The 25,081-nt window shown below is 41.2% G+C and overlaps 1 protein-coding gene across 1 annotated transcript; it reads left to right on the plus strand.

Annotated features, from left to right (window-relative positions):
• Window positions 1–899: 899 nt before the first annotated feature.
• On the plus strand, window positions 900–19,062 carry LOC106091149 (zinc finger protein Xfin). Its single transcript, XM_059370767.1, has 4 exons — window positions 900–1,597; window positions 1,657–1,961; window positions 7,601–7,942; window positions 18,769–19,062. The coding sequence occupies exons 1-4, from the start codon at window positions 943–945 to the stop codon at window positions 18,901–18,903; spliced, it is 1,437 nt and encodes a 478-aa protein (XP_059226750.1). The 5' UTR covers window positions 900–942; the 3' UTR covers window positions 18,904–19,062.
• The last annotated feature ends 6,019 nt before the right edge of the window (window positions 19,063–25,081 follow it).

The following is a 25,081-nucleotide window of genomic DNA, read 5'->3' on the forward strand; positions in this document are numbered from 1 at the left end:
ACATCTAGGGGCACCACACAGATTGGAGCTCAAAGTTCCAGCCTGTGTGGCGCTCACAGGAGAGACATGTTGCTGTAGCAGTGTGTTGTACACCGAGGCGGTAGCCCTTGCCGATGAAGGACTCCATCGGGTCAATCCGGTACGTACAACCGACTGCCATGGGATTGACAGGAAAGAAATTCGTGGAAGGTCCTTTGCTCCGACCTTCAGCCCTTTGTTGTTTATAAAATTCTCTTGTTCGAAATGCAAATGCTACGTTTTGTACTTAGCATAATTTGCCTTCTAGATTAATGTTACATTTATTCTACACATACCATTTAGCATAACCAGGCGTTTATCGTGTAATAGCAGCTTTAATTGACACACTGTATGTGTAATCGAAGCATTCGTATTTGGTAGTTACCAGTTGACTATCCGATTAACTAACCACGCACTGTAATCGCGTGGCAACACTCGTTCGCTTATAACAGCTGTTCAGTTTGGGAGTTTGTTTTGTTTTGTGTGCCGTAAACTATTTCTTGTGTTCGGTTTTTATTTTATAAAATTGTGTCCGTCTTAATTTTGCAACAAAATGTGGTTATATCAAGTGGGAAAATAATAAATAGTGTAGTAAAACCATAAAAACTCCAATAAGCTGAATACATTTAAAACGATGCATTTGTATGGCAGTAAACAACTCTGGAATAGTTTTGACATTTAACAGGGCAACATAGAGCAAATAAAAAATTGTTCTCTTTTGTAACTTTTTGCATAGAAGCTCGTTAATTTAAAAAGGAATAACCAAAAAAAGGCAGGTAGTAATAATATTACTTTTCCAACTTTTTGAAGAAGCATTAAAACATTTATCAACTTCACAATTATCTATATCGAAATTTGGAACTTCTTATAAAAAACGTTTCAGGTTAGACCATTTGACGGCCCTGACCAATTTTCGGTGGAGTGATGGCTGGAATAAAAAAGGAAATGTCGCGAGAAACAGAAATTGCCACAGATGATTTAGACTCGTTAATAGAATATTGCCCTGAATCACCCGTATGTGAAGATGACTGTGCCTCCAATATAAAAAATGCCTCACCTTTGCCACGTATAATTCTTGTATGTGGTCTATGCTATCGCCAATATGACTTAGAGGAAGATCTAAGGGGCCACATGATAGAATATCACAAATGTGTGCCCATAGATATAAAGAAAGAAACCCCCGAAAGGACTAAGCAGACAAGGGCCCAAGAAACGCAACATGTAATGAACAAGGAAACTCAAATGCCTACAACTAACAACGACGTGGTACTGGAAGAGAACCCTCCAAAACCCATGGAAATGAAACCGGTGCCATTTAAAGATTTTCGTTTAATACTGAGAAAACAAATGACCCTAAAATGCACTGCTACCCCTAGTTGTCTCTATAAATTCGAGACTGGGACACAACGGGAAAAACATTTAAATTGTCATTTACAGAATGCAAACACGTTTAAATGCAGTATATGCTCCATGTCTCTGGATAATTGGAGAAAATGTTCGGCTCACCTATGGAAATCACATCAAATGGATGTGGATCTACTTAAATGCCCTATATGCGAATTTAAGTCTCATGCTTCTGGTAGGCACTAAGTGGAATTGGATTATTATGTGTCACTTTTCTTTCCTATTTCCTTTCAGCTTTGGTATGGCGCCACATGAGAGTTCACAAGAAATGGCGTCCACGTGTTTTGCGTTCCCTTAAGGCTGTGAAGGAGAAGCGTCTCAAACAAATGCAAGAAGCTTCACTTCCCAGGGTGGAGGAAACTCCTAAAACCGTTGTGCGCAAAAACAAATACTACTCCGAAAAGATCTGTGAGATATGTGAGCGCAAATTTGTGAATGGAAAAACCCTATCCAAACACATAAAGACAGTGCACAATAAGATCAAACCGTTCATATGCAACGTATGTGGCAAGAAAACAGCACGCAAGGCTAGTCTCATAGTAAGTAGAGCCCAGCGTAGATAGGTTTAAGCTAATAGTGGGGAACATCTCCCACAAGTAAGATGAAGTGAACGCAAGACTGTTTTTTTTTTTTTTTTAAAGGAAAAGCCTCAAACATTTGTCTTTATATGAGGTCCACGGTGTAAGTTTTTCCATTTAGCTGGAACATGAGACTTTCCTTTTGATTCGCCACAATCAATCTAATCACTTTTCCACTTGGACATTTTGAATAAAACTGAGAATCCTTATTTTTTATGGGTTGTGCCAAGTCTCTTAAAACTGTAAATAGTCCATACATTTAAAGCAGCTGAACCATCAACCTATTTCAAACTATGAAGGTTGAGGTGTTGAGTGTGGTGGATGTATATTTCATCACCTGGTAATGGATAAATTTAGTAGCTTTAGTGTTTTTAGTCATTTAGGGCATTTACTACTCTAATTTCAATCCCAAAGATGGCGTTTGTGGTAATTTGGGTTATTCCAATTTGGCTAATAACAGAATTATTACTATACCCTCCACCATAGGATGAGGGTATACTAACGCCGTCATTCCATTTGTCACACATCGAAATATTGCTCCAAGACCCCATTTCCACCTTGGCATTTTCACCGATTGTGTAGGTTGGTCTAGAAGGAAACATAGGCTATATAATTTTTTGATATCGGAACCTCCCCCTTATTCCACTAAGGAACAGGGGCTAACTTTGTACATATCAATGAGTGCAGTCCGACTCAAGTTTAAGCTCAATGATAAGGACCCTCCTTTTTATAGCCGAGTCCGAACGGCGTGTAGCAGTGCAAAGTGTCCCCACCCTAAAAAGATATAAGAGAGTTAAAGAAGGCGCAGCGAAGCGGGCCCGGTTCGGCTAGTAAAGTATACAAACTCTTGATAGTCATGACATTTTACCGATCTAGCCATGTTCATCCGTCTGACCGTCTGTCTGTGGAAAGCACGTTTCCTTTCGAAGAAGTAAAGCTAGACGCTTAAAATTTGGCACAAATATTTCATATTAGTGTAGGTCGGTTGCGATTGTAAATGGACCATATCGGTCCATGTTCCCATATTCTTATCCGATTTTGCTGACATTTTGTACTATAATGTTTTCTATGCCACCCAACCGATTCGACAAGTATGGTCCAAATCGATCGATCCAAAACCTGATGTAGCTGCCATATAAACTGATTTTCCGATTATATTTCTTGGGCCTCTAGTGGGTGCAATTCTTATGACAATCAACGGATGTGTTAAGTACGGTTCGAACTGGTCTAAAACAGTGATGGGCACACTAACACAGTTTAAAATAATAAATTGTGTTTGTATGAGGGGCAGTAAATCCCGACCAATCAACCAAATGCAAAATAACAACAATACGCACGCGAGTTGCTTATACTATCCGTGTACGTCCATCTACTGTCTAAATCCTGAAATAGCTGATCTTCCGATTATTTCTTGAGTCTCTAGAGGGTGCAATTCTTATCGGAGTTGGCTGAAATTTTGTACTATGACGTTTCCTATGACATTCAATAGATGTGCTAAGTATGATCCGAATCGATCCAAAACCCGATATGACTCCCCATATAAACCGACCTCCCGATTTTATTCCTTAAGCCTGTAGAGGCGCAATTTTCATCAATTTTGCTGGCATTTTTCACAAAGACTTCATCTGTGACCTTCAACATACATGCTAAGTGTGGCCTGATTCGGTCTAAAACCTGATATGGCTCCCATAAAAACCGACCTCCCGAATGCACTTCTTGGGCCCATAAAGACGCAGTTTTTGTCTCATTGGGCTGAAGTTTTGTACAACGTCTTCATACGTTCAACGTAAGTGGCAAATATGGTCTTAATCTGGCCATAACTCGATTTAGCTCCCATATAAACCGATCACCCGATTATATTTCTTGAACCTCCAGAGGGCGTAATTTTTATCCGATTTGGCTAAAAGTTTGCACAATAGCATCTACAATGGTCTCCAACATCCAAGCCCAGTGTAGCTGCAATAGCTTAGCAATTCCTAAAAGGTATTTACCCGGCAAATTGGGTAAATAACAGGGTTTTTACCCATATATACCCAAAAGCTGGGTATTTATTGTAATTTTGCAGATATCTTGGGTACAAAAAATTTGTCCAAAAAATATTTGATGATTTCATATTATTTGTATATAAACCTAACCTTTTGATCGCATAAAATCGTATTTTAATTATTTATTATATAGACCGATCTACAGACTTAAAGTCTTGAGGCAATAAATTGGCCATTTTTCATCCGATTTCGATGAAATTTGGCACCGTTGGTTCTGGTAGACCCCTACCCATTTCTGTAAAGTGTGGTTGAGGTCGGTCTGTATTTAGATATAACTTCCGCATATAGACCGATCTACCGACTTAAAGTCTTGGGGCAATAAATTGGCCATATTTCATCCGATTTTGAAGAAATTTGACACAGTGAGTTCTGGTAGTCCCCTACCCATTTCTGTGAAGTGTGGTTCACGTCGGACTGTATTTGGATATAACTGCTCTATAGACCGATTGCCCGATCTCCCGATATAGGGTATTGAGGCCATAAAAGATTCATTTATTACCCGAATTCGATGAAATTTGGCAAAGTATGTTCTGGTAGACTACCCTACCCATTCCTGTCATATGTGGTCCAGATCGGACCATATTTGGATATAACTGTCAAGTAGACCGATCTCCCGATATAGTCTAATGAGTCTATTTTCATCCGATTTTGATGAAATTTGGCACAGTGAGTTCTGGTAGTCCCCAACCCATTTCTGTGAAGTGTGGTTCAGATCGGACTGTAATTGGATATAACTGCCCTATAGACCGACTGCCCGATCTCCCGATCTAGGGTTTTGAGGTCATAAAAGATTCATTTATTACCCGAATTCGATGAAATTTGGCATAGTATGTTCTGGTAGACTACCCTACCCATTCCTGTCAAATGTGGTCCAGATCGGACCATATTTGGGTATAGCTGCCAAATAGACCGATCTCCGAATATAGTCTAATCTTATATATAAAAATCAATTTGTGTTTGTTTGTAGGTTTGTTTCTATGTTGGTGTGTTCCTTATGGACTCAGAAACGGCTGAACCGATTTTCTTGAAATTTTCACAGATGGTGCATAATGATCCCGTGGTGAAAAAAGGGTACTACATTTTTTGATATATGGAGGGGGGCGAACCCTCCCCCTTACCCTAATTTTCAAAAACGCCAGATCTCGGAGGTGGGTGGTGCGATTTAAGCGAAATTTTGTGTGCTCTCATATAGTGCCCTAAAAATAAAAATTTGTTATCCAAATTTCGGATGGGGTACCTAGGAGGGCCGCCCCACCCTAAAACCTACCAAACATATATTTAGACCAATCATGACAAATGAAAGGTATTTAGGATAAGAAAACGTATCTGATATGCAATTGTCGGACCAAGTGTTAGGGGGAGCACCCCAACCCCCAAAACACCCCTAAATCGGACATATTTACCGACCATGGCAATATGGGACTCAAATGAAAGGTATTTGCGAGTAGAATACGAATCTAATATCCAAATGTGGGACCATGTTTCTGGGGGTCCACCCCTTCCCCAAACCACCCCCCAAACAGGACTTATTTTCTGACCATGGGAATATGGGGCTTAAATAAAAGGCATTTGAGTGTAAAATTCGAATTTGATATCCACATATGAGACCAAGTGCTTTGGGGGGCCGCCTCTCCTCAAAAAGATCCCCAAAGGGGACAAATTTACGACCATAGCAATATGGGGCTCAAATGAAAGATCTTTGGGAGTAAAGCACGAATTTTATATCAACATTCGGGAAAAGTGTCTACGGGGCCACGCCAGCCCCACAACACCACCCAAATAGTAAGTACTTTCTGAGTATTGCAATATGAGGTTCAAATAAGAGGGTTTTTAAAGTGGAACACGAATCTGATACATAGTTTAAAGGCCAACTCACTGAGTGGCCGTCCATTCCCCAAAACACCCCCAAGCCGGTCATGTTTGCCGACTACGGAAATATGGGGCTCAAATTAAAGGTATGTGGGAGTAGACCACGTATCTGATATCAACATTAGGGGCCGACTGTCTAGCGGACGTCCCACCACCATAATAGGACGTATTTGCTCACCAAGACAATTTGGGTCTTAAAGAGAGTGGAACTACATATTCATAGTTTTTAGGGCCAATACCCCAAACCGGACATATGTGCTGACTTTTGCAATAAGGAGTTTAAATGAGATTAGAAAACGAATTTAATATCCAATTTTGAGGCCAATGGCAATATGGGGTTCAAATAAATGATATATGAGAATAAAGCACGTTGCTGATATATACTCCGGGCTTAGTGTTTGGGGGACCACTCCAATCCGCAAAACAACCCTAAATCGGGCATATTTACCGACCATGTCAATGTGGAGCTTAAATGAAAGGTATTGGGGGGTAGAGCAAGAATTGATATCCATTTTCGGGACCAATTTTCTGGGGGTCTACTCCTTTCCCAAAATACCCCACAAACAGCAATTTTTTAGTGACCATTGCAACATGGGGCTCAAATAAAGGTATTTGGGAGTAGAATACGAATTTGATATCAAAATGTAGGACCATGTATTTAGGGCATCACCCCTTTCCCAAAACACCCCCAAAGGGAAACAATTTGTCGACCATGCCAATATGTGGCTCAAATGAAAAGTATTTGAGATAAGAAAACGAATTTGATAACCTATTTTGGGGCCATGTGTTTGGGGGACGTCTCATCCTGTAAACTCCTCCTAAGCCAATGGTTATATGGGGTTTACATAAATGGTATTTTAGAGAAGAGCACGATGCTGATATTTTTTCAGGGCATGGTATCTGGGGGACCACCTCTCCCCCGAAAACACCACTAAATCAGACACCATGAGAATATCGGGCTGAAATGAAGTATTTTAAGAATGGAGTACACCTTACATATAAACTTAAATTCGTAGACCAATAAAGATCATATGGGATTCAGATAAAGGCACTTATATTGCTAAACTGTTAGTCAAGTTAGCATGGTATTTCACTAAAAGATCTTTAATGGTCGAAAATAAATATTCCAAGGAAACTTTTGTTCCACATAAAGTAAAAGAATGCGCAGCGGAGCGGGCCGGGGTCAGCTAGTGAGCCTATAAAAGGAGCATTTTAAATTCTATTTGGATGAAATTTGGCTCAGCGAGTTCTGATACCTCTAAACCTAAATCTTTTTGTTGAATATCGTCCAGATCGGACCATATTTGGATATAGCTACCATATAGAACGATCTCCCGATATAGAGTAATGAGCCCATAAAAAGAGCATTTTTTATCCGATTTTTATGAAATTTGAGACATGGAGTTTTGATAGACCTCTTCACCTTTGTGTCGAACATCATCCAAGTCGGAGCATATTTGGATATAGCTGCCATATAGACCGATCTCTCGATATATAGTAATGAGCCCATAAAAGGAGCATTGTTCATTCTATTTCGCTATTTCGATGAAATTTGTGATATCAAGAGATAACCTGCAAAGAACTTGACAAATGCGATTCATGGTGGCGGGTATATAAGATTCGTCTCGCCCAAACTTATCTCACGGCTTTGCTTATTTTTTTACATATCTCTTTTTTATTTTGCAGATCCACATGCGCCAGCATACTGGTGAAAAACCATTACAGTGTAAGTCCTGCAAATTTTCCACACGTGATCCAAGTGTTTTGCACAAACATCAGATGCGCCACAACAGGGATGCTGTTAAATTGAAATGTTCGTTGTGCGATTTTTCCTGCATTCAAGCAAATGCTTACAAACACCATATGCGTCTTAACCATGTGGAGAGTTATAAGAAAATCGCATGTGATTTATGCAGTTATGTCACAGTCAATGAGGACAAATTGAAAGCTCACAAAGAAGATCATCGCAAGGGTTTGATACGCAACAATGAAGAGGCGAGCACAAGAAAAGTGCACAAAAGCAATGAGGTAAGTGAGAAAGAAAAAAAAAAGGCTATTATTATTTGAAACAAAAAATAAATAAAAATAAGGCGAAATGTCGCGTTGGTTATAGCAGTGATAAGTTAGCAAATCTTTCCGGCAGCCGGTACCGTACGTACCGGGTTGACCCGATGGAGTCCTTCATCGGCAAGGGCTGCCGCCTCACACTGCTATAGCAACAACCAATATTGCAATTTAGATAGAAAGACTCAGTTCATCAGCAGGTTTCATTTAATTCATTCCATTAATTCTAGTTCATCAGTTAAATTAGCCATATGGGTTTACATACCTTCACCTATTCGTTAGTAGTAAGAACACCTTTTTATACCTTCCACCATAGGATGAGGGTATACTAATTTCGTCATTCTGTTTGTAACACCTCGAAATATGCGTCTGAGATTCCATAAAGTATATATATTCTTGAACTTGATCTTGATTTTAAGTCGATCTAGCCATGTCCGTCCGTCTGTCTGTCCTTCCGTCTGTCTGTCGAAAGCACGCTAACTTTCGAAGGAGTAAAGCTAGCCGCTTGAAATTTTGCGCAAATACTTTTTATTAGTGTAGGTCGGTTGGGATTGTAAATGGGCCAAATCGGTCCATGTTTTGATATAGCTGCCATATAAACCGATCGTGGGTCTTGACTTCTTGAGCTTCTAGAAGGCGCAATTCGCGTCCGATTTTACTAAAATTTTGCTCATAGTGTTTTGGGATCACTTTCAACAACTGCGCTAAGTTTGGTCCAAATCGGTCCATGTTTTGATATAGCTGCCATATAAACCGGTCGTGGGTCTTGACTTCTTGAGCCTCAAGAGGGCGCAATTCTCATCCGATTTGACTGAAATTTTGCATGTAGTGTTTTGGTGTCACTTACAACAACTGTGCTTAGTATGATTCAAATCGGTCCATTTTTCGATATAGCTGCATATAAACCGATCGTGGGTCTTGACTTCTTGAGCCTCTAGAGGGCGCAATTCCCATCCGATTTGACTGAAATTTTGCACGTAGTGTTTTGGTGTCACTTACAACAACTGTGCTAAGTATGATTCAAATCGGTCCATTTTTTGATATAGCTGCCATATAAACCGATCGTGGGTCTTGACTTCTTGAGCCTCTAGAGGGCGCAATTTTCATCCGATTTGGCTGAAATTTTGTACAACGGCTTCTCCCATGACTTTCAACTTACCTGTCTAATATGGTCTGAATCGATAAATAGCTTGATACAGCTCCACATAAACCCATCTCCCGATTTTGCGAATGAACTGAAATAAAGGGTGATTTTTTTGAGGTTAGGATTTTCATGCATTAGTATTTGACAGATCACGTGGGATTTCAGACATGGTGTCAAAGAGAAAGATGCTCAGTATGCTTTGACATTTCATCATGAATAGACTTACTAACGAGCAACGCTTGCAAATCATTGAATTTTATTACCAAAATCAGTGTTCGGTTCGAAATGTGTTCAAATTTTGACAAATTTTGTTCAGCGATGAGGCTCATTTCTGGTTGAATGGCTACGTAAATAAGCAAAATTGCCGCATTTGGAGTGAAGAGCAACCAGAAGCCGTTCAAGAACTGCCCATGCATCCCGAAAAATGCACTGTTTGGTGTGGTTTGTACGCTGGTGGAATCATTGGACCGTATTTTTTCAAAGATACTGTTGGACGCAACGTTACGGTGAATGAACACATTTCGAACCGAACACTGATTTTGGTAATAAAATTCAATGATTTGCAAGCGTTGCTCGTTAGTAAGTCTATTCATGATGAAATGTCAAAGCATACTGAGCATCTTTCTCTTTGACACCATGTCTGAAATCCCACGTGATCTGTCAAATACTAATGCATGAAAATCCTAACCTCAAAAAAATCACCCTTTATAACACAATGACTTCTACAACTTGACTTCTAACTTGATATAGTTCCAATAGCATAACAGTTCTTATTCAATATTCTTTGTTTTGCCTTAAAAGAGATACCGCGCTTAGAACTCGACAAATGCGATGCATGGTGGAGGGTATATAAGATTCGGCCCGGCCGAACTTAGCACGCTCCTACTTGTTTTTGTTGCGTTCGATCTCGACATTCACTTGGAAGCTGTTTAGCTTTTCTGCTACCGTATCTTCATAAACACAGTTTAAACCTACCTGTTACGCTGTCTGATCTAAGTGCTTTGAACGCTAAAAGTTTCAGTTTCAGATCAAGAAGTGGTAACACCCACACACACCCTATTTCACATTATTGTGTACGTACCCAAGAACATAAGCTCGCGGGCTTGGAAATTATGTGTGTGCGCCCATCAATGCTCTATATCATGAAGATCCAAACTGATGTACCTGACCCTTAGTTGTCTATCCACTTGATTTTCATTTGGACGACTGATGCGAAGAGCCCAGTGGATTTAGCTAAAACATCACATGATCTAAGGAGACAGCCTATGGCTGCTAATCATTAGCTTAAAACTTGTAGCAGACAGCACTGATTGATATGAGAGGAGTATGCCCGCTGTTCCTTAATGTCATGTTCATGGTCATATTTGCAATATGCCTCTGGCTGGTCATACAGCAGCATTCTGACTAGAGCTGTTTGAGTTTCGATTGATATTTTTCCTATCGATACTATCGGCAAAGTTCCACTATTTGCAAAATCGAATAAAAAATTAGCGATCCGATCCTGAATATATCCCAACTATTAATTTTTCAATCGTCCTTCTTGTTGCGTATTTCAAGTATCGTTAGAATCGGCCAATAACCTGAAATAGCTTCGTTATAAAATCTTACGATTTTACTTTTTAAGCCTATAGAGGGCGCAATTTTCATCCGGTTGGGCTAACATTTTTATACCCACCATCTAGGCATTCCGTTTGTAATACCTCGAAATGTTGATCTGCGACCCCAGAAAGTATATATACTCTGGATCGTCTCGGCATTCTAAATCGATCTGGCCATGTCCGTCTGTCCGTCGGTCGCAGTCGCGATAGCGGTCAAAAGAGTAAAGCCAGCCGCTTGAAATTTAGAACATTTATTTGTTGTAGAACTTTTTATTGATGTAGGTCGTAGGGGATTGCAAATGGGCCCCCATATAAACCGATCCCCGAATTGACTCCTTGAGCCCCTGGAAGCAATTTTCATCCGATTTGGAACAATGACTTGTGTTATGGCGTGCCGAGTATGATTGCAATCCCCCATATAAACCGATCCCTGGATTTGACTTCTTGAGCCCCTAGAAGCCTCAATTTGCATTAGATTTGGTTAGAATTTGGAACAAAGAATTGTGTTATGACTTTCAACATCTGTGCCAAGTATGAGTCCAATCGGCCTTTAAACAGATAAAGCCCCCATATAAACTGATCCCTGGATTTGACTTCTTGAGCCCTTAGAAGTCTCAATTTTCATTAGATTTGGCTAAGTATGATCTGAATCGGTTTACAAACAGGCATAGCCCCCATATATAAACCAATCCCCGGAATTGAGTTCTTCAGCCCTAAGAAGCCTAAATTTTCTCCTGATTTGACTGAAATTTGGCCCAAAACCCTTTGTTATGACTTATAACATCAGTGCCAAGTATTATCCGAATCGGTCGATATGGTGATATAGGCCCTCCTAAGTACCCATATCCCGATATGACTTCTTGAGTCCAAAATAATTCAAATACAAACTCAGTTAATAAGGGTATATTTTTGGGGGCATCCATGGTGATGGGTATCCAAGATTCGGCCCGGCCTAACTTAGCACGCTTTTACTGGTTTACAATAATTTCTCTCATGATTTCCAACTAACTTTGGGAAATTTGGTTTTAATAGGTCTATGCATTGAAATTGCTTCTAAATTAATCGATCCCCTAATTTTTTTAACCATCACCATAGAATGGAGGTATACTTATCTATATTCTTGATCGTCTCGACGTTCTGAGTCGATCTAGCCATGTCCGTCTGTCCGTTCATCTGTCGAAATCCTGATAGACCTCTATCAGGTGTAACGTGTAAAGCTAGCCGTTTGAAATTTTGCGCAGATACTAACCATTAATGTAGGTCGTGGGAGATTGCAATGGGGTCATAACGGTTCAGATTTAGATATAGCTCCCATATAAACCGATCTCCCGATTTGATATCTTGAGCCCCTGGAAGCCATTTAGGGGGCTTTGTCCGATTTAGCTAAAATTTTTCACACAGTGTTCTGTTATGACTTCCAACATCTGTATCAAGTACGGTCCAAATCGGTCTATAACCTGATATAGCTCCCATATAAACCGATCCTCCGATTTGACTTCTTGAGTCCTTACAGGCCGCAATTTTTGTCCGATTTGGCTGAAATTTTGCATGTAGAGTTCTGCGAAGACTTCCAACATCTGTATCAAGTACGGTCCAAATCGATTTATAACCTGGTATAGCTTCCATATATACCGATCTCCTGATTTGACTTCTTGATCCCTTAAGTTAGGCTAGGTTGAAAACAGGGTGCAGATATTAATTCGCCTCATGCCACTATGGACATACACCTAAGCCAGTAATCGGCTTGTTGTGCGCTCTAAAAACTATAAAGTAACCTCTAAAAATAAATTTTTTTAAAAGCCTCCTCGAACATCGAGGAATTCCGTGCTACTTACAAAATCCTTAATTGTTTACAACACCACTCCCCTAAATTGGTTCATGTCTGTTATTGTGGCTCCACCTAAGTGCAGGTATCTGTTAGACGCGAAAGCCGGACAAAAGAAATGCTCCAACGTCTCATCATTTTCCCCGTATACCCTACACGTGATATAACTTTCCGCACCGATTTTAAGTGAGCTCGTAGTCCTATGTGTCGGTAAAAATGTTTACACTCGACGTCCTCGCGCTAGTACCACACCACTTCACGCATTCCGTGGGCGCCCGGATCTCCGCCTGCAGGACCGTATTATGGTCAGGCAGTCTAAAACAGATCTCAGTCCCTGGGTTCTCAATGTAAACCCCAGGGCCACTCTGTCCTCTAGCTTTGATCCATCCGTGTAACATGATCTTCCAAATGGCAATACTGGGGTTCCGTCAATCCAAGACTGTGGTGCTGGCAGCAGTGCCTCGCATTCGACCCCAAGGTTCATCTCAGGTAACCGATCGGAAACCTCTTCACTTCCTTCCAGGTTTCCTATCGTTGCCTCGATTATACTGCGATGGTATGAGCTGCTCCCATCCTCAATCCATTCTCCCATCGCCTTAAGACTCATAGCCACAGTGGCTGCATCACACTTAATCTGTATGTAATGGGTCGAATATCTTGAATAGTCTCCAGTCCCTTAGAGGGCGTGGTCCTCATCGCTCCGCTTATGCCAAGACAACATGTTCTCTGAACCTGCGGTATGGTCCTTACGTTGCACTTTTTCTCCATAGTAGTCCACCAAACCACTGAGGCGTAAGTGAGTATTGGTCTTATCACGCTCCTGTAGAGCCAGTGGACTATCCTAGGATTCAGGCCCCATTTCGAGCCAACAGCCCGTCTACATAGTGCCCAAAGTCCGTGAGCCTTCTCAGTACGCTCCTGAATGTGACACTTCCAATTCAGTTTCCTGTCCAAGATCACACCTAAGTATTTGACCATGTCAGATATCGAAATCGTCGTATTGAGGAAACGTGGTGCGTTAAATTGGCCCACCATCGCCTTCCTCGTGAACAGGCACATTTCAGACTTCTCCGGGTTAATATTGAGACCTCTGGGTCTAGCCCAGTCATATGCCATATGCAAGACCCTTTCTGCGTTTCTACATAGCTCGTTCGGATATTTACCCTTAGAAGTATTATAACATCGTCTGCGTAGCAGACGGATTCAACTCCCTCCTTAGTCAGCATCCGTAATAGGTCATTAATGGTGGTCACCCATAGGAGTGGCGATAAAATGCCCCCCTGTGGCGTGCCCTGTGCAACTTTCTCCCTTATATTTATGCCATGGGACACAATTTATCCACCTGTTCCTTAGCATATGGTTTATTCAATCTCTAAGGACCGGGTCCACCCGGTACTGGTCTAAGGATTGGATCAGTGTGTCGGTCCGCACATTGTTAAAAACCCTCTCGAAGTCAATGCATACCGCCAGGGTGTACGTTTTGGCATCGAAGGATTCTTCTATTTTATGCACAATCTCGTGCAGGACAGTCTCTTTTTCATGGTGTTCACAATACGTTCCATGGTTTTGAGTAGAAAGGACGTAAGGCTTATGGGTCTGTAGGCTTTTGGTGTCGATAACTTGCCTTGCCGGGCTTGGGTATAAACACCACGCTTGCCCTTACAAGCCGCAATTTTTGTCCGATTTGGCTGAAATTTTCCATATATTGTTCTGCTATGATTTTCAACAGCTGTGCGCCAAGTACGGTCAAAATCGATCTATAACCTGATATAACTCCCGTATAAACCGATCTCCGATTTGATTTCTTGAGCCCTTACAAGTCGGAATTTTTGTCCGATTTGGCTGAAATTTTGCACATAGTGTTCTGTTATGACTTCCAACATCTGTATCAAGTACGGTCCGAAGCGGTCTAAAACCTGATATAGCTTCCATATAAACCGATCTCCCGATTTGACTTCTTGAGCTCCTGGGAGCCGTAATATTTGTCCGATTTGGCTGAAATTTTGCACGTAGTGTTCTGTTATGACTTCCAACAACGGTACTAAGTACGGTCGAAATCGGTCTATAACCTGATATAGCTGCCATATAAACCGATCTTCCGATTTGACTTCTTGAGCTCCTGGGAGCCGTAATTTTTGTCCGATTTGGCTGCATTTTTGCATGCTGTGTTCTATTAAGACTTTCAACAACTATGCTAAGTTCGGTCGAAATTGGTCTATAATCGAATATAGCTCCCATATAAACCGATCTCCCGATTTGATTTCTTGAGCCCCTGGAAGCCGCAATTTTTGTCAGATTTGACTGAAATTTTGCATTCTGAGTTCTGTTATGACTTCCAACAACTGTGCTTAGTTCGGTCGAAATCGGTCTATAACCTGATATAGCTCCCATATAAACCGATCTTCCGATTTGACTCTTGAGCTCCTGGGAGCCGTAATTTTTGTCCGATTTGGCTGAAATTGTGCACATAGTGTTCTTTTATGACTTTCAATAACTATTCCTAGTATGGTCCGATTCGGTCCCTAAAAACCGATCTCCGATTTGATTTCTTGAGCCCTTACAAGTCGGAATTTTTGTCCGATTTGGCTGAAATTTTGCACATAGTGTTCTGTTATGACTTCCAACATCTGTATCAAGTACGGTCCGAAGCGGTCTAAAACCTGATATAGCTTCCATATAAACCGATCTCCCGATTTGACTTCTTGAGCTCCTGGGAGCCGTAATATTTGTCCGATTTGGCTGAAATTTTGCACGTAGTGTTCTGTTATGACTTCCAACAACGGTACTAAGTACGGTCGAAATCGGTCTATAACCTGATATAGCTGCCATATAAACCGATCTTCCGATTTGACTTCTTGAGCTCCTGGGAGCCGTAATTTTTGTCCGATTTGGCTGAATTTTTGCATGCTGTGTTCTATTAAGACTTTCAACAACTATGCTAAGTTCGGTCGAAATTGGTCTATAATCGAATATAGCTCCCATATAAACCGATCTCCCGATTTGATTTCTTGAGCCCCTGGAAGCCGCAATTTTTGTCAGATTTGACTGAAATTTTGCATTCTGAGTTCTGTTATGACTTCCAACAACTGTGCTTAGTTCGGTCGAAATCGGTCTATAACCTGATATAGCTCCCATATAAACCGATCTTCCGATTTGACTCTTGAGCTCCTGGGAGCCGTAATTTTTGTCCGATTTGGCTGAAATTGTGCACATAGTGTTCTTTTATGACTTTCAATAACTATTCCTAGTATGGTCCGATTCGGTCCCTAAAAACCGATCTCCCGATTTGACTTCTTGAGCCCTTACAAGTCGGAATTTTTGTCCGATTTGGCTGAAATTTTGCACATAGTGTTCTGTTATGACTTCCAACATCTGTATCAAGTACGGTCCGAAGCGGTCTAAAACCTGATATAGCTTCCATATAAACCGATCTCCCGATTTGACTTCTTGAGCTCCTGGGAGCCGTAATATTTGTCCGATTTGGCTGAAATTTTGCACGTAGTGTTCTGTTATGACTTCCAACAACGGTACTAAGTACGGTCGAAATCGGTCTATAACCTGATATAGCTCCCATATAAACCGATCTTCCGATTTGACTTCTTGAGCTCCTGGGAGCCGTAATTTTTGTCCGATTTGGCTGAATTTTTGCATGCTGTGTTCTATTAAGACTTTCAACAACTATGCTAAGTTTGGCCGAAATCGGTATATAATCTAATATAGCTCTCTTATAAACCGATCTCCCGATTTGATTTCTTGAGCCCCTGGAAGCCGCAATTTTTGTCCGATTTGGCTGAAATTTTGCACATAGTGTTCTTTTATGACTTTCAATAACTATTCCTAGTATGGTCGGATTCGGTCCCTAATCTGATATAGCTCCCATATAAACCGATCTCCTGATTTGACTTTTTGAGCCCTCACAAGTCGCAATTTTTGTCCGATTTGGCTGAAATTTTGCACATAGCGTTCTGTTATGACTTTCAACAACTATGCTAAGTTCGGTCGAAATCGGTCCCTAACCTTATATAGCTCCCATATAAACCGATCTTCTGATTTGACTTCTTGAGCCCCTGGAAGCCGCAATTTTTGTCAGATTTGACTGAAATTTTGCATTCTGAGTTCTGTTATGACTTCCAACAACTGTGCTTAGTTCGGTCGAAATCGGTCTATAACCTGATATAGCTCCCATATAAACCGATCTTCCGATTTGACTCTTGAGCTCCTGGGAGCCGTAATTTTTGTCCGATTTGGCTGAAATTGTGCACATAGTGTTCTTTTATGACTTTCAATAACTATTCCTAGTATGGTCCGATTCGGTCCCTAAAAACCGATCTCCCGATTTGACTTCTTGAGCCCTTACAAGTCGGAATTTTTGTCCGATTTGGCTGAAATTTTGCACATAGTGTTCTGTTATGACTTCCAACATCTGTATCAAGTACGGTCCGAAGCGGTCTAAAACCTGATATAGCTTCCATATAAACCGATCTCCCGATTTGACTTCTTGAGCTCCTGGGAGCCGTAATATTTGTCCGATTTGGCTGAAATTTTGCACGTAGTGTTCTGTTATGACTTCCAACAACGGTACTAAGTACGGTCGAAATCGGTCTATAACCTGATATAGCTCCCATATAAACCGATCTTCCGATTTGACTTCTTGAGCTCCTGGGAGCCGTAATTTTTGTCCGATTTGGCTGAATTTTTGCATGCTGTGTTCTATTAAGACTTTCAACAACTATGCTAAGTTTGGCCGAAATCGGTATATAATCTAATATAGCTCTCTTATAAACCGATCTCCCGATTTGATTTCTTGAGCCCCTGGAAGCCGCAATTTTTGTCCGATTTGGCTGAAATTTTGCACATAGTGTTCTTTTATGACTTTCAATAACTATTCCTAGTATGGTCGGATTCGGTCCCTAATCTGATATAGCTCCCATATAAACCGATCTCCTGATTTGACTTTTTGAGCCCTCACAAGTCGCAATTTTTGTCCGATTTGGCTGAAATTTTGCACATAGCGTTCTGTTATGACTTTCAACAACTATGCTAAGTTCGGTCGAAATCGGTCCCTAACCTTATATAGCTCCCATATAAACCGATCTTCTGATTTGACTTCTTGAGCCCCTGGAAGCCGTAATTTTTGTCCGATCTGGCTGAATTTTTGCATGCTGAGTTCTATTAAGACTTTCAACAACTATGCTAAGTTTGGCCGAAATCGGTATATAATCTAATATAGCTCCCTTATAAACCGATCTCCCGATTTGATTTCTTGAGCCCCTGGAAGCCGCAATTTTTGTCCGATTGGCTGAAATTTTGCACATAGTGTTCTTTTATGACATTCAATAACTATTCCTAGTATGGTCCGATTCGGTCCCTAACCTGATATAGCTCCCATATAAACCGATCTCCCGATTTGACTTTTTGAGCCCTCACAAGTCGCAATTTTTGTCCGATTTGGCTGAAATTTTGCACATAGCGTTCTGTTATGACTTTCAACAACTATGCTAAGTACGGTGCGAATTGGTCTATAACCTGATATAGCTCCTGTATAAACCGATCTCCCGATTTGACTTCTTGAGCTCCTGGGAGCCGTAATATTTGTCCGATTTAGCTGAAATTTTGCACATAGCGTTCTGTTATGACTTTCAACAACTATGCTAAGTACGGTGCGAATTGGTCTATAACCTGATATAGCTCCCGTATAAACCGATCTCCCGATTTCACTTCTTGAGCTCCTGGGAGCCGTAATATTTGTCCTATTTGGCTGAAATTTTGCCTGTTGAGTTCTGTTATGACTTCCAACAACTGTGCTTAGTACGGTTCAAATCGGTCTATAACATGATATAGCTCCCATATAAACCGATATGCGGGTTTGACTTCTTGAGCCCCTGGAAGCCGAAATTTTTGTCGAATTTGGCTTACATTTTTCATGTGATGTTCCGTTATGACTTCCAACAATTTTTACTTGTTTTTTTTTATAGCTCATCGTCGAAATCGTCTGAAAACGTTTTACTTACCAGATATCCTTCTTTATCGATGTTTACTTCTTTAGCAGAATTTTCGAAGTTTATCTCGATTCACCCACACTCATGTCTTAACATTTTTCCCTCCTGCAACTGCAGGGTTGTGCTTTTTTGGTTCAGCTGCCTTTCGATATTCAAATGTACTTTAAGACTGGCAAAGGGTTTTTTGTTTTTTAATTATTTATATATTTTTATATTTTTCTCAGGCCTCCACCGATTGCTTTCTACCTTTGGAGAGCATTGACTCATTGCCACATGAGCCAGCCGTTGACACTGGTGGTGTCACTATACCTGCACCCACGGAGGATTCACAATTTCCCACCTATTTCCATACAAATTAGAAAGAAAAGAAAAAAACACCCTAAGTATAATTGATTTTCTATTTATTTGTTTTTTTTATTTTATTATTTTTTTTTAATCGGTTTTATGATATGATTTGCAACGCAATTTTTTTTTAATTTTATCTTTTTTTGATAAATATATTAAGTTTTCTAGTTTAATTACAGTTGTAGTATTAATTTTTAACATAGTACTCGTTTTATATAAGAGTTTCTTCATTTGTGTGTGTGTGTGTGTTTTTTCTTTTTGTTTTTATTTTTTTTTGTTTTGTTAAATTTTTAAGGGATTTATTTTGATCTTGATCTGTTTAAAAGGGCAACTCGATTTGTTGTTTTTTTTTTCTTTGCTTCTAGGGAGATTTTTAGTTTCAGTTTTTAAGGGGGGTTTGTTTTCGTTTTTAACTTTAAGTTTTATTTTGTTTATTTCTTTTTTTTGTTGTTTTATATAAAAACGACGCTAAATGTTAACGTACGTCAAAATGAGTTAATCTAAAATTTGTTTTTAGTTTTTTTTTTCTCTTTACTTTTGTTTTTCATGTAGTGACTTGTGATTCATTAGCTAATGGCTTTAGGTCGGATTTGATGAGATGGTAAAGAAATGAATATTTAATTAAATTTAGTTTAGTTTTCTAATCCAACAATTTTGTGTTTATTTTATGTTTTTTTTTTTTATTTTTTCTTTGAAATTTAAATTCATTTAATGGTTTTTCCTGTCTAATCTTATTTTTAATTTTTTGGGTATATAATTTCAATTCAGTTTTTTTTGTCTCATAAAACAAAAACCATGTGTGTGCAACATTCTGTTTAAAAGCGAATAAAGAAAAAAAAACGATTTTTTTTAATAATATTTTTAAGGCTCTGTATCTAATAAAATCTTCTGTTTTTCAAAAACAAAAAAAGATATTGGACCAAATTTATGGTACTTGCAAATTTGCCCATGAACATTCCACTAAGGAACAGGGGCAAACTTCTCACATATCAATGAGTGCAGTCCGATTCAAGTTTTAAGCTCAATGATGAGGGGTTTCCTTCTTACAGCCGAGTCCGAACGGCGTGCCGCAGTGCGACACCTCTTTGGAGAGTAGTTTTATATGGCATAGTACTTCACAAATGATGCCAGCATTAGGAGGGGAAAACCACAGCTGACATTTTTTTCTAATGGTCTCGCCAAGATTCAAACCCAAGCGTTCAGCGTTCTTAAAATAAATACATGCAACGTTAGCACCGAGTTAAAAGGCGATCAATAACATATACTAGGAGAGAGATAAAATCGTAAAGTTCTTGACATAAAAAAAAAATCCCAGGAAGATGAAGATCAGCCGACGAGGCAACTCACCGATATGATCAAGATGTAAGATATTTCCATAGAGATGCCTGACTATGCTTCCATAGTGGCAACGCGTCGTTATGATCCAAATTCCCCGCATCACCTCTGCTGAAACTACAACAGTAGCAGAATACAGCGAAATAAAGCTTCCCGCCTTTAAGGAGTTTGGAAAATCCGAAATACGCACAGAAAGGGATCATATTCTCCTTGCCTTTAAGGAGCTTGGAAAGACCAAGTCAACCTTACACAATGAAGACTCCTACTCTGTGAATGACAACAAAGCCCGACTCCTTTGAAATCCTAGAAGCTGGAACGATTCATCTTTCCATCTTCTGGAAAGATAGTTGTTGTTGTTCTTGTAGCAGTTTGTTGTGTTCTATCTTTTGTGTGATTGATTCAAGACCCAGGAACTCTGCGACCCAGGAACTCCGCGCCCAGAAACTCTGCGACTAAGATGGGGTGCGTCCACAGGGAACTGGGTCTAAGTCGAGTGTGTCTGGCTGGGCAGTTAAACAGGCGACGTGTATCTTGCGGTCCCTGGTTACAATCGGGACATACATCTTGCATGCCAGCATCAATCCTTGCTCTGTAGGAGTTGAGGCGACTGCATCTTTACTTTACTTTACTTTAATTGGCTATGACAGAACATTTGTTCCACTAGCCGAACATAGAATAGCGTTACAAACGCCTCGATCTTCTGCGCTCATTCTAAAATCTCTGACACCAAGTTTCGAGGTGTCTCCCACAACTTGATCTTTCCATCGGGCTTTTGGTCTTGCCGGTTTGCGTGTACCACAGTGTTTGTCTTCAAAAGACTTCTTTGCTGGAGCTTCTTCATCCATTTTGACAACATGAACGTCGCCTATATTCTTCATTATCGCAAACTGGTTCATATATTTTACGAAGAATTTTTCTCTCAAAAACTCCAAGCACTGCCTCATCTGTTTTCACAAGTGCCCATGCTTCAGAACCATATAACAGCACGGGTAGTATCAGTGTTTTGTATAGTGCAATCTTCGTCTATCGAGAGGTGGGTGGCCTTGTTTCTAAACTGCTTACCAAGTCCAACGTAGCATCTGTTTTCCAGTCATTCGTTGCGGTTACGCCGGTGCCGAGGTAGATAAAGTTACTGACTGTCTCAAAGTTGTGGTTACCAACTTTCTCCATTTTCTTTATCTGCTCGGTTGTGCAAGGCTTTTTGGGAGTTGAAACCATCGATTTCGTTTCATCTCCATTTACTGCCAGACCCATTTTCACTGACTCTCTTTCGATTCTTTCAAAGGCTGCAGTTACTACTTCCGGTGACCGACCTATGATGCCGATGTCATCAGCATAGGCGAGTAGCATGTGTTCTCTTGTGATAAGTGTGCCATATCTATTCACATATGCATCTCGTTGGATCTTCTCCAGCAGAATATTAAAGAGATCACACGATAGGCTGTCATCTTGTCTGAAACCTTGAAATGGTTCGGAGAGATTCTTTCCTATTCTTACTGAAGAACGCATATCAGCAAGTGTCATCCTGCAGAATCTTATAAATTTTGCAGGGATACCAAATTAAGACATGGCTTGAAATACCTTTGAACGTAAAGGAGTATCGAAGGCGGCTTTGTAGTCAACAAAGAGATGGTAGGTGTTGATTTGTCCTTCTCGGGTCTTTTCCAGGATTTGGCGCAGTGTGAATATCTGGTCTAGGGTGGATTTACCAGGTCTAAAGCCGCATTGATAGGACCCAATAATCTCATTGACTTAAGGTTTTAATCTTTCACACAGTACGCACGAGAGTATCTTGTATGCGATGGGAAGTAAACTTATTCCTCTGTAGTTGGCACATTCCGTCTTGTCTCCTTTCTTGTGTACGGGACATAGTCTATTGAAATTCCAATTATGCGGGATATGCGTTCTTCTAGCCAGATTGCGCAGATAAGCTGATGCATACGCCTTATCAGCGTGTCGCCTCCGGTCTTAAATAGTTCAGCGGGTAACCCGTCGGCTCCTGCTGCCTTGTTGTTCTTTAGTCGGGTCACTGCTACTTGGACCTCATTCTGACTAGGAGATAAACATTCTATACCATCATCAGGGATAGGTTCTGCGGTATCCTCTTTGCCGCCAACGTCGGACACTAGCAGTTGGGTAAAATGTTCTTTCCATATCCTCCGGATGTTATCTGTGTCAGTTACCAGATTTCCTTCTTTGTCTCTGCACGAGGATGTGCCTGCACCAAAGCCATCGGTTTGATGTTTAATTCTTTGGTAGAATTTTCGGACTTCATTCTGACTCCTGTAGATCTCCATTTGCTCACACTCACGGCTTTCCATTTCCTTGCCGCTGTCATTTGTTGTGTTTGCAGCTCTTTAATGTCCAGCTTTCGTGCGGTGTCAGATCGCACTTTCCTCGCCATGTTCAAACGGGTGCGAACCTTTCCTTAAACAAGGTAATGATCCGAATCTATATTCGCTCCACGGATCGATCGTACATCTAACACGCTGAATGACTGTGCTTCCATCTATCACAGCGTGATCAATTTGATTCCTCGTGTTTTGATCGGGTGACAGCCATGTGGCCGTGTGAAAATTTTTATGTTGAAATCTGGTGCTTCTAACTACCATCTTTTTTGCCGCGGCGAAGTCAATCAGCCTCAACCCATTACTGGACGTGGAGGCTAAACTTTCCGACTGTTGGACCAAAGATGTCTTCCTTACCTATCTTCGCATTAAAATCTTCCAAAACGATTTTAATATCATGGGTGTGGCAGCGTTCATATTCTCTCTCTAGGCGCTCGTAGAAAATATCATTGGTCTGCTCGTCTTTGTATTCCGTCGGGGCATGGTCCAAAATAAGGCTGATGTTGAAGAATTTGACTTTTATGCGGATTGTGGCTAGCCTCTCATCCACCGGATTAAAGCTGGAGACAAGGTGTTTCAGTCTCCGACTAACCACAAATCCACAGCCAAATTCAAGCCTCGTGTTATGGCAGCTACAGAGGCGGCTGCATCTGCCGGAACGTAATTGAGCCAGAACTACTCTGGTTTGCCGGGGGAGGTCAATTTTTTCAGGTGCAATGGGAGGCGGTCGTTCTCCAAGAACTACATTCACCCGATAGCCATTTAACGCATCTGCTACAGTGTCTGCATGAATGTTGTCTAGACCTGCTTGATATACCGCTTGATCTAGAGGTTCTCTCTTGTAGCGCTGAACTCACGCTCTACATCATGTAGATCTACCTTAAGGCTTCTGGGCGGTGGATATCTATCCACAAGATGATGATTTGGATGGTCTCTGCGATAACAGCCCAAAAGGTATTGCTTAGACAGCATGTAGTTATGTCCTCGCACTGGTAGGATTTTTGTCTCCTGATTGAGGTGGTCCACATGATAACTGAGGAGACAGACCGTCGCAGTTCGAATGGCGGCATTCTGAAAGATCAGAATATTATTCCACAATGCTGACGGGACCACACTGGCGCTGCATAACTTACCACAGACCGGCCAAATGCGTTGTACGTTGTCAACAAGGTTTCCTTGTCTGCACCACAAGTGCTGCCGGCAAGTGACTTGAGGACCTTCTTTCTACTTTTGACTTTATTGCAAATTGCCGTGGCATGTGGGGAGAATGTGTAAGAGATGTCAAATGTGATGACAAGTATTTTGGAACCCTTGATGGTCGGAATCATTTTTCCATCGACCATCACAGTCAGCTCAGTATTCACCTCACGCGTATTTGTAGTGAACAGTGTGGCTGAAGATTTGGTGCGGATATCTTCAGATTTCTTGCAGCTAAATACGAGGCAAGCTCGTTGAGGTAGACGTTCACCTATCGCAGATGTCATCAATGGGTGAGGGGCCTGATGCCATGATCGTACAATCGTCCGCATATGATACGATCTCTATGCCGTCTGGAGGGGGTGGAATGGAGGATAGGTAGAGGTTAAACAGTGCCGGTGATATCACCCCACCTTGGGGAACTCCCTGTTTCACTCTACGGTGCTTCGACTTCTTATCCCTGAAATCCACAAACGACTGGCGACCACACAGATAATTCGCGACCCAGTGTTTCAGGCCTGGCTGGAGGGACGTGTTGGCAATGTTCCTGAAATAATTTGGCATGGCTGACCGTGTCGAATGCCTTCCAAAGGTCCAGTGCCACGAGGACCGTCCTATCACAAGGCCTGGGCTGATTGAAGCCACGGTGATGGCATGCAAAGCAGTTGTTGTGCTATGCAGTCTTCGAAATCCATGTTGTGCTCGGCGAAGGGAAATTCTCCAACGAGGCTCGGGAGGAGTAATGCCTTAAGCGTCTTTGCTACTGGTAAGAGAAGGGAGATCGGTCTCTACGACTCCCCCAAACTCGGGTCCTTTCCAGGCTTCAGTAGCGGGATCACTCTGCCCATTTCCAGACATCGGGAACTATAAGAGTGTTCAAAGACAGGGTGAGGACAGTAGTAAGGTACTCAACTCCAGGTAAATCCGGATTCTTCAACATCAGGGTAGAGATTCCGTCGGGGTCCAACGGCTTGAATGATTTGGCGCCACGGAGGACATCCGTAACTTCGCCCACGGTAAATTGTGATGGCTGTTCATCGGCTCGGAGACCACGAATACGGCGAATGGCTCTCCTCCTTGCCCTGTCACTTTCGGGATGCACAATAAATTGACGGTTGAACAACCTGGAGCATCTCTTCGGATCAGTCAGGGTTAGGTAGCCAAAAGTGACTGGGGTCCTGTCATCCCGTCTACCAGGGTTCGAGAGTGACTTAACAGTAGACCACAGCTTGCCTAAGGCGGTGCCTAAGTTACATTGCTCCATTGGCTGGAACACCCACAAATCCCGCTTATGTTCGTTGACTACCCTGTT

Source organism: Stomoxys calcitrans, chromosome 1 (assembly GCF_963082655.1).
Source record: "Stomoxys calcitrans chromosome 1, idStoCalc2.1, whole genome shotgun sequence".
In the NCBI taxonomy this organism is placed as follows: domain Eukaryota; kingdom Metazoa; phylum Arthropoda; class Insecta; order Diptera; family Muscidae; genus Stomoxys; species Stomoxys calcitrans.

Bases quoted from the DNA above. Each gene is read 5' to 3' on its own strand.
- LOC106091149 (XM_059370767.1), top strand. From the start codon at position 943: ATGGCTGGAATAAAAAAGGAAATGTCGCGAGAAACAGAAATTGCCACA. The intron at 1,598-1,656 runs GTAGGCACTAAG...ATTTCCTTTCAG, and splicing joins ATTTAAGTCTCATGCTTCTG to CTTTGGTATGGCGCCACATG. The intron at 7,943-18,768 runs GTAAGTGAGAAA...TATTTTTCTCAG, and splicing joins AAGTGCACAAAAGCAATGAG to GCCTCCACCGATTGCTTTCT.